The sequence below is a fragment of the Charadrius vociferus genome, unplaced genomic scaffold (assembly GCF_000708025.1).
Source record: "Charadrius vociferus isolate BGI_N301 unplaced genomic scaffold, ASM70802v2 scaffold564, whole genome shotgun sequence".
Lineage (NCBI taxonomy): Eukaryota > Metazoa > Chordata > Aves > Charadriiformes > Charadriidae > Charadrius > Charadrius vociferus.
In genome coordinates, this window is record NW_009647940.1 from 197,755 (window position 1) to 208,439 (window position 10,685).

The 10,685-nt window shown below is 47.9% G+C and overlaps 1 protein-coding gene across 1 annotated transcript; it reads right to left on the reverse strand.

The window, feature by feature from the left end:
• Window positions 1-4,079: 4,079 nt before the first annotated feature.
• On the reverse strand, window positions 4,080-10,312 carry ACVR1B (activin A receptor, type IB). Its single transcript, XM_009883168.1, has 8 exons — window positions 10,075-10,312; window positions 8,519-8,767; window positions 7,078-7,308; window positions 6,541-6,708; window positions 5,814-5,970; window positions 5,171-5,295; window positions 4,382-4,512; window positions 4,080-4,205 (listed from the first exon to the last, which is right to left on the reverse strand). The coding sequence occupies exons 1-8, from the start codon at window positions 10,247-10,249 to the stop codon at window positions 4,080-4,082; spliced, it is 1,362 nt and encodes a 453-aa protein (XP_009881470.1). The 5' UTR covers window positions 10,250-10,312.
• Between the last annotated feature and the right edge of the window lie 373 nt (window positions 10,313-10,685).

The following is a 10,685-nucleotide window of genomic DNA, read 5'->3' on the forward strand; positions in this document are numbered from 1 at the left end:
TTGGAAAGGCTTCGGAAAGGACAAGATTGAGCCCACCACACCCCAACCCTTCATCAGGGAGCAAAAAAGAACACCCCATGCTGTTCCCAAAGTCTGGCAGCCCAGGTAATGACCTAGCCAGAGCCACCCCAGACTTGTTTTCCCATCGCATTTCCTAAAAGAGGCGTAAAGCCAATTTTGGCTTTAAAAAAAACCCCAAAACATAATCTCACCTCACCCGCTGCCTCAATTTCCAGGATGGGGTTGGAGTTTCCCAGGATTTGTGGCAGGAGCTACAGCCAGAGCTGGGAAGCGAGGGGTGAGCCCAGATGGCAGCTCCCCCTCCCCACCACCCCCACAAGTCTGAGCCCGGGGGGGACCCCAGGCCCCACCGGATTTTCCCCTTGATCCGCTCACAACATGCTCATTGACGGGAGGCTCTAATTAGGGAGAATTAGCAGTGGCAGTTTATGCAGCAGTGGTTGCCCTCCGAGCAAACAGGATTTTAGTGGGATACTGGGCAGTTTGGACTCAAATTTATCCTTCTTTGAAGCTGCGGCTCCGTGTGTGGAGAGCAGGGGCGATGCTGGCCGTCCCCCCTCCTGTCACATTACTGACCCACCAAGAGGGAGACCCAACTGCAGCTGCCCATCCCTGTGTGGGCTGGAAAGCCCACCCTGCCGCATCCTCATCTCCCCTCTGCTGCGATCAACCCCTCTCTCGAGCAGGCGATAGAAGCCACGTCTCCACTAATGAGGGGAATATTCCTCATTAAGGTTTGTCGAGCAGGATTCCCGGGGATATTAGAGGCGGGGGTGAATGAGATCCCCCAGATGCTTCTCTGGGGATGGGAGGGGGACCCTTAAGCTCGGCCAGGCCTTGCTGCTCAGTTCCTACCCCTCCATGCCACAGCTATCCCTTCGCAGCAAACCGCGAGAGACTCCACCACCTCACATGAATAAAACAAACTTTTAATAATGTACAGCAGAAATCGACAGCCTTGTTTTATATTAAACAAAAGATTTCCTATATTACATTGTATTTACATTTGCATACTGAAGAGGTAAAGTGTCTAAGTGGCTATTTTACAGTCCATTTCTAATAAAATATACAAAACCAAACAAATAAAAGGGGCAGATAAGTACCAAGAGATCTGTTCTGAAGCCAGCGTACCACTGATTAACCCTGCGCCACAGACGAGAAGCACACGCTCCGTACCTCTGCCTCTCCCCACCACCATTTGCCCTCGCATGTCTGACGTCTCCCCTCCTTGTTTCCAGCTGCAGCGGCGGCAGCCTCATCTCCTCAACTCTCTGTAGTGTCGCATTTTTCCCACAGCTGCTGCAGCCAGCTCTGAGCTGGGCACGTTTCAGAGCCGGGCAGGGATTCCTATGTTTGCTACCAGTCAGCTAAGTAAGCACTGCACCTCCCTGGCACACGTTTGCATGAAAAGTGCTGTATAAATGCTACATAGTCAGCGTTCCTATCTCAGATCCTCCTCGGTTTTGACTGCCTTGTGATGGCAGCTCTCTACAAACAAGGCTTCTCCCGCAATCCTGCTTATAGGGGATACCCTGTCGTCCTGCACTCACCCCTTTCTAACTTTATCCGGTCTGAAACCGCTCCGCTGTCTGCTGTTTGGTTTAGCGCTGAGGCAGATGCATGTGTGGCTACAGTTGGAGGGGTGGGCCAGCGGGTCAGTGCATGTTACATAGCTGATTAAGTGTCCTCAAGAAGCAGCCTGCACAGTTAACAGGGACGGGAGACTCGTACTCAGAAACGAGAGCCTGCAGTGCTCACAGAGGAGCGCGCGGCAGATGTACCTACCGGTGTGCTGGGCTTTCCTATGGCAGGTTATTTCACAGTCGCTAAGATTTCCTCCCCAACCCGCCGGGACGAGCATCGCCAGGGTCCTATTACAGCAGCTGAAGAGTCTTTAGGGTATCTGTGAAGTGCCCGCCACCTCGGTTTCTAAATGCAGAAGGGTTTGGTTAAGGGTACGGTACTGCAGACACATGGGAACCTCTGGCTGAGATAGGAGGCAGGGTGAACTGGAGAGGGAAGGGAAGCTGTACATTCACCAAGCGCACACCGCCCGCTGCTCCGGCCCTCCCTCCGCACTGCCCGGCCGCTGAACACCACAGGAGGATGGGCAATGGCTCCAAACACAATGCAAAGACACGTTCCTCACTTTACACAAAGTCACAGACAAGATAGGGAGTCTCGGGGGAAGACGGACACACAGACAGATACACAGACAGCAAGAACAGAGTGTTTAAAAAAAACCCAAAAGTTAACCCCGGTGGCCGGAGCAGAGATGAAACCTCACCTTACAGAGCAGGCGCAAGGTTTGAGTAGAAACAGTTCCAGTGTAAATCGAGCTGTGTGCATTTGTTTTTTTTTTTTTTCTTTCTTTTTTTTTTTTTGCAGTGATTTCTTTACAAACAAACAGGTCAAGAGGTAATAATTATAGATTGTTTTTCTTCTCTTATAAAGAATTAACAATATTAAAAAAAGTTAAAATCCAGACCCTCCCATAAAATAATAATAATAATAATAAAAAAAATAATCAAAACCACTCCAGTTAAAATTTATGGCTTCAGAGTTATATACCGTAGATACTGACCTAACCACCAAACAACTGGCACTTCCCAGATTGCCTTTAATGCTATGATCAGCACGACAGACTCAGTCCTCAGCTACTTCCATTTTCGTCAGGCCCAGCTATAGACAACAGTCAAACCAACTCTACTTCACCCTGATTTGGCATTTAATCAAAGGAAAATTCATGCAGTTTCCCCCACCCCACAAGTTATACACAGCCACTTCCAGATTATGAGATATTTATATATGTATATTAAAAAGATGGACATTGATTTCCAAACCCACACCCCGCTATTGGGTCCTGCCAAGCGCCGAGTGCCTCTTGGGAGGTGCAGAGCACACCCAGGCACCCGGTGCCTAGCGCCTATGAGGGTGCCTGGATGGTGGACTTGGGAATCGCGTTCTTATGAGAACAGTTTCCTGCATTTCCCCATGGCCTGGTCTCCTTCCAGCCGGGCGCAGTGCCTGCTCTCTCCCTGACACGCATCTCAGCTCTGTGGCATCTCCGCCCACCCCAGGTCTCTCTTTCCACCCTACCAAGGATTACAAACCCCAGGGGCTCAAGACAAAAAAGCCTGGATTCCAGGAGTGAAGTCAGTTCCTCGTTTGATTTGTCTTAAAAAAAGGGAGGGGGTGGCAGTGAGGCAACCTGATGGGAAGTTCCTGCAGCCGGTGTACGGCAAGGCCACAGCACCCATCGGAGAGCTCAGGATCTGGTTTTAAGCAGCCTGTCCAAGCTAGACAATGCTCACTACTCAACAAGGAGAGCACCAGCGCGCACAGCTCAAAAAAAGGACACTCTAGATTTGCACATGCACAGAAAGCACGAACAGAGATGAGCCACCCTACGGGCAGACACTGCACGTCTACGGAAGGAGATGAACAGGCACAGGGGACACGCGCACCTTGCGCATGCATACACCATTGAGCACACTGACAGCCAGTCAGATTTCTGTTTTTGACTTAGAATTTTTCAAGCTTAAGAAAAAGGAGGGAAACGGTTTCATGAAGCTGATAAACTGTTCAGGCTCAGCCTCTCAGAAGGGAGCACCATTTGTTTTGCAAATGCTTTTTCTGCATTAACACGCCAGTCCCTGGAAAAATCCTCAGAGTACGGCAAGAAAACCTTCCCTTTCCCTTCCCAACACCTAGCACCCCGGCCTCAAACACTGCCAATGGGTGCTCTGCACGCACTAAACTTTACAGGGATTTCCGTTCAAGAAACAAGAGTTACGATCATGGCTGAGATCCCTCAGGTTAAGTCTCTCTCAAGTCTTCACACTGTCAGGAGGTGATCATAAAAGGTTTCTGATTGTTTCATACCCAAGCAGGGCAGAGAGCAATTCAATAGGCTCCGTCACCCCACCTAGCAGCCTGTAGGTCCCGCTGTCTGGTTGGTAGCAGTAGATTGGGCAGAAACACGAGGTAGGCCTCCATCACACGTCTACTCTAGCATGGCAGCTTTTGTGCAGTTTCCTCCTGCTGGGGCTCAGAGCCTAGATTTTCACATCTTCCTGGACACTGAGCTGTGAGAGGGTTTTCTTAATGCGGAGGGCGGTGAGACGAGCCGCTCCGTTGGCGTACCAGCACTCTCGCATCATCTTACCCATCACCCGTAGCGCCTAGGCGAGAAACAATGGCAGATGTCAGCGCCCTCCTCTTCCCCGACCCCAAGTCGGTCTGCCAGGCTGCTGCTGCCTGGCTGGACATGGATACAGCCTCCACACCTCCTAAAACTGGAGCTCAGCTTACAGTACTTACTCTTTACTCACCTTATGAGGGGGGAAGGGGACCTTACCTCGTAGCTTTGCCACCAGTTTGGGATATTAGGCCGTAATTTCTGATCACATACGACTTTCCGCATCTCCTCAATAGAAGGATCAGAGGGTACAAGGTCATAGTACGGAAGCTGATACTCTTCGTGGATACCTGAAAGGTAGAGAAGAAATGCAATTCCTGGGAGAAAGGATCATCTCCACAGTGCTCACTGAAGGCAGACTGATACTGGTTTGGACTACATGAGTCATTGCTGAGATGCGTCAACACTTTGCAGTTATTTAGAACAGAAATGAGGAATCTGGGATTTGAGTTTACAAGAAAAAAAATCAGGGAAATAAAATGCAGCTGCCCAAACTGGAATGGAGTCAGCATGCTGCAGGTCAACACCTCCCAGCACAGAGGCAGGGCCATCGGAACTTGACGGAGCTGGAGGCAGGAGGACTGTCATGTGCACCATGCTGTTGCACTCCTGCCTGCACCTGGATGTGCCAAGACACTCATTTATACTGATTTTGGGGAAGAAAGTCACCTACCAAATCGGCACCACCACTTCCTTAAAATCTATGCAAAGGACCATCAGCCACCAGTCAGAGCATTAACCCTCACTTCCCCACATGAGCCAGTTTTAACAGCAGTCACAGGTCACTTCTGTTAACTCCTTCCGTAGCAACACCTACAGACATCTCCTCCTGCAGCCCTGTTCTCCAGGCTCCCCCCAAACCTCACGAACACCTGATCAACAGAAAGACGAGGTTGGGAAACCCAGGAGCAAGCCAAGCTGCAGGCACGGGCACACAAAGGGTATTACCTCCTGCATTGCACCTTCGAGCAATCTCCCAGTAGACCAAGCCCAAGGCATAGATATCAGCACATTTAAATGAATCAAAATGCTTCATGTTAATGGTTTCATCCAAGACTTCAGGGGCCATGTATCTGCAGAACAGAAAAGGAAGAGCATGTTAACTTTGTGAGGGGACTCTCCGGCAGACAGTAAACAGTGAGTTTTCCCACATAGCACTTCCCAGCAGACAAAACTCTGCTCTGCACAGCCTTAATCAGAACAGAACTGGACCCCGTGGTCTAATAAGAAGTGAACAAAGTAACTCAAAAAGACTGGCAAGTTGGGAAAGAGAAAATCGTCCAAAAGCACATCAGGCTCCAGACAGCAGGCCCCAAAAGGCTTCTGAGGATGCCAAGCTTGTTGTCAAGTATTACATGAACTGCCTTGTGCTGAGTTTATGTAGCTGGCCTACACCTCTCAGCTTGATGGCACCTGGAGACAAAGGGACTGATGTCCCTTCAACATCTGTCTAGGCACAATGCTGACGCTCTGAGAGACACTTGGAAATGCTTAAGACAGAGAATTTCACCAGTGCTCAATGAGCAGCTCGGGCATTTGCTAGTCACACTCTTACACCTTCAAATGCTGGCCAAGAACACTGTTCTCCTACCGTTTGGTTCCAACCCTCTGATTTGGTGCAATATCAATCGTATCTGTAACCGAATCATGCCGGACGGCCAGACCAAGGTCAGCGATGGCACACGTGCCATTCTTCTTCACCAAGATGTTCTTGGATTTCAAATCTCTGTGAGCAATCCCGGGTTTTCCTAATAGGGCAAAATAAAAAGTAGCGGGGGTCAAGGTCTGGTGAAATCTGTTAGTCAAAGCAGCGCAGAGGCAGTACCGGATTTCAGGGCGTTAGTTAAACTCTCAGTGTTGCAACACATTTTCCTGTTTGGATAGACTTCAGCACTGAAGAACAGAGCAGTGCTGCCAGCCTATGGCAGGCAAAGGCTCCGCTTACGCTGAGGCACTGCTGATGCAGTAGCATCCAGAGTCCTCAAGAGGGACATAAACTCCATCGTCCCAGGCATCTGACACGGTGATGTGAACGTAAGGAGTTCATAATTCTGCTGCTGCCTGCACTAACATCCCACCCAAGCAGCACTAATTTTAGGATGGGGATGTGAAATGCTGGTATAACTCCCAGGAGTTAGCCCAAGACTAACCCACTTTGCAGCCAGCCAAAGCAATCAGTCTATTTCTGGTCAATACTGACCAGATGAATCAGGGCTGACTCAGCCAGTGCTTTCTGTGCAGCACATCAGTCCCCCTTGTCAATTCTGCTTTATTCTCCCCTCAAGAATTCCCAGCATCTTTTCAAACTTCACTCTTACCCTGAGTACCCACAATCTCCATGTGTAGATGGGCCAGCCCACTAGCAGCAGACAGGGCAAGCTTAATCATCCCCTCGATAGTCACTGTATATCGATTAAGGTAGTCAAAGAGAGATCCATGCTCGTGGTAATCAGAGACGAGCCACAGCTGAGTCCATGTTCCATTATCTGCAGCAGGAAAGAGACTGTGCTCAGCTGGGTACAATGCAGGGACGGCACACAGCCATCAAGCATTTTGCACCCTATCTTTTTGGCACAGAGGAGAGCTGCTGGGTAAGGATGCAACTCAACAGCCAGCCTGGGGGCAAATAAGGTAAAGAACTTTAAGGCAAAACACAACTTCATAAGGCACAGCTAATGCACCATAGTGCTTCTCAACAGCAGCAGTCATTTTACCATCTTTTGGTGAGAAACATTCAAACGTTTCAGCTATTTGACAAGCATGCTGACAGTTTTCGTTAACCATTTAATTGTAAATCCAAGCAAAGAGATGCAGAAAAGTGAAGTCTCTGCTCTCGGGACTGAGGCACGTTTTACCTTTGTTATCCGCAGCAATAAATCCCAAGATGTTCTCATGTCGCAGCATAACGGTTTGATATATTTCTGCTTCCCTGAACCAGGAACGCTCCTCACGTGAAGAGAAGATTTTTACAGCTACGTCACCTCCACGCCACCTGCCACGCCACACTTCCCCGAAGCGGCCTTTACCAATGATCTCCTGAAGGACAATTGTCCGTGCCACAGTCCGTTGGACAAAAAGCGGCAAACCTATGGACGAGAAGTTGGAGGAGTGAATGCCTGTTGCAGCAAAAGAAACTCCCGAAGCCCCAAAGTCTGCAGTAGAGCACCACCAGACCTAGAAGGCTTTATGTTTGGTAACACCCAGCAGCCTAAGCAAGACTCAAACCAACAAATGGTGGTAGCTCCTGCGTAGGACGTGCCATTTGGCTGCTTGAGCAGCATCTGCATATCACTTTGAAGTAGCTTGCAACCCGGCAGTGGTTAGGTGCAGAGCAGTTGGGGAACTTCTGCTCTATGGCAGATCAAAGTAACTTTAGCCTGAATATGCAAAGAGTGGAACTCGTTGAAGACAGACTCTACAAAAAAGCAGTAAACCCCCAAAACTTCTCTTCAGGAGTTCTAACATAGCTGCCACCTCTTACGTAAGCTAAAGAGCTCACCTGCTGAGAACATGTACAGAAGAGATCTCAAAACATTTTATATATAGCAGATATGGTGTTAAAGGCTTATTCCCTGATGAAATATCAGGTTGTTATATTCTCTGCTTCTGTGGATTATCCCTACAGTTTCCACCTGCTGCAATTTTTTTTTTTTTTTTAAACTTAACTGCTTTCATAGTTCAAAGTCATGAATAAAACGATGACTTCCCTCGCTGGGGGATGATTTCTTTTAAGTGCTACAAAAGCAAACACTGGACATTGTTCACTTCAGAAGACCCAGGGATTATTTGGGATGAAATGCGCTGTGCAAATGCAGTATTTGCATGATGCAAAATTTTCAGCTGCTGGGATCTTTCCCATTTTCCTGCTAGCTTTGATGTAGGTGACATCCTGCATTCTCCTTTGAAAGCCAACAACCCACAGGTTAGCAGTTAATGTCTGTTTCCAACCCAAATCCGGTTCCAGGGCTAAATTTGAAATAGATGTAGCTGTTAGTTATCCTCTTGTAGAAAGGGAGAAAAGCTATGCAAAAGTATTTTTACACATCATCAGTTAAGGAAGAGTTGAACTATTGCTCTTACCTAGCTGAAGCACTGCCCACTGACACGGGGCCGTGGCTACACCACCTACTGCATGACTGAATTTAAAACACGCCCTCTGCATTACTCATGACAGTGCAACTGGAACAGGCTGACAAGGCAATGGCTGTGCAAAGCTGTGGCAACCAGGAGCCCAGAACAGACTACTCCATTAGAATTACAAGTTCTCATTCGTCATTTCCAGTCATATCTTAATACCTGAACCAGAGCCAGAGGTGGAGAGATCGTAGACTAGATCTTGCAATGTCTTATCCTTTGACAGGCACATTTCACAAGAGGGGTCTTCCATGTCCAGCCGCTGACGATTGTGATAGACTCGTTGGTGGTGATGAAAAACAAAGACTACTATGATCATAACAACAAACACAAGGAAGACAGGTCCAGCAATCACCGCCACCAGCTCCACAGGACCCCAGCTTGATGGGGGTTCGTTATCTTTCAGGTGTCCTTGAAAGGGAAGGGAGGAGAAAACCAGACACTTTTAGAAAATTATCACTCCTTCACAAGTGTTCTTTAAGGATTTTCTTCTTGTGTATTAATTATCCTCTCAGAGCCTGGACAATTTTAGCTTGCTGTTCCAGGGTGGTAGAGGACGCATCAGATACCAGTGTTAACATGGGACTGATCAAGTCACCAGGCAGGCAAACTACAGCTAAAACTCCCAAAAGAAGATGGTGCTTCAATTGTGGGATCAGGGATTTCGGCACTTGCTATTTAAAAGAGGATGGGAGCCTGTTCTGCGTTGAATTTGCTAGAACAGCCTGCATTTTACCTTCCACTTGAACTCTCCAAGTGGGAGAAAAACCGTCCAGTCAGTAAAGACTCAGTTTCTCCCTCTCTCCCCTTCACCCTGTAACAACCAGTAAAGACTCACACCTGAAGACAACAATTATTTGTCTTTTTGAGAACAGATAAGACTACCCCACTGCACCCAAGAATAATGGAGTCTTCATACAACCCACTAAATAACAGCCCAAAACGGAGAGTAATGAGGTATGAGGAAGTACCGCATGCCCTCTCTGTCCCATGAATTAGAAAGAAGCAGACGTTTCCCACACCCTCACTCAAAGGCAGGGTTGCTTCCTCTTCGCGTACTCAGAATCCGTCCACCCCTCCACCCCACACACTTTACTCTGAAGCTGCTGCAACGTTTCCATACTGACGGTTCATCACTGAAAAGATCTGCAGTCCTAGAAGAAGGAAAGCAACTCTATCTGATAAATGGCAGGCTACAGCACAACTCAGTGCCACAAAAAGGGGTCCAAGCTGTGTTCAGGGAACACGCACCATCCTCAGGCCACTGCAGGTACTGAGAGAGCATCATGCAGCAGAAACATAAGTGTAGATGAACATTGCTGCTGCTTTCAGGAGCCTGCAGGATACCAGCAGCAGGGCTGATAAGGTGAGAAGAGTCTTATAATACAGAACTACTGAGTGCAGGTGGGAAAAAAGAAACTCCCAAACTTTGGAAGCTTCTCCTTCCCTAAAGTACAACCTCATCAACTGGTGACATTTTGTCAGCCACAGGGGAGTTCAAGCAATTTCACATTTTAATTTGAAGTAGTTTGTTATTATTTCCATTTTATTATTTCCACTTTAAACATCAAGGCAATAAACCTAGCACTCAAGTTCACGCAGCAACTTAAGGGAAGAAGCGAAAACAGACTGAGAACTCCTTATTCCCAATCCCAAACAGACAGCTTCGTCCCTCCCTACTTCAAACAGATGATTTATTTATTTAGCTCTCTACTCACCACTGGGAACCATTAAATCAATTTTGTTGCAAAAATCAGAGTAGCAGCAGTGAGTATTACGCAGATCTTCTGAACTCAGACAATAGAAGGGTTTCCCAGCAGGAAACAATTTTGCTTCAGGAATGCAGGTCCGAACGTGATGTTTAACGCCATCCAGGTTGAAGACCGAGACCATGCACGCGCCATCCGTTTCACATGTGGAGTTTGCTTGTTTGCAGTCGGAGCACAAACATGTCAAAGCTGCAGAAATCAAAACAAGTGACCTTCTTAAAACCCACCAGAGACCAAATGCTCAAACATGAGAAAACTTTCTGCTTTAAATTTCCCATTTCAGAGGGAACAGGCCATTCTCTGGCTCAGGAAGAAGTGGCTTCAGGAACAGAACAAGTCATACTCAGTATTTCAGACGTGCAAGAACCCAATCTAAGCACAAAATACAACATGGAAGCAGAGGCGCCTTTCCAGAAGATGACTGCCCAGACAGCCCTTTTTCCTGCCCCTGTTGCAACCACTAACAGTGATGACCCAAGTCATCCCTGCAAACTAGGCTAGATTTTACTGAGATCTGCTCCCAACTCAAGCTAGGGTCAGAACGCAATTTGAAAACAACA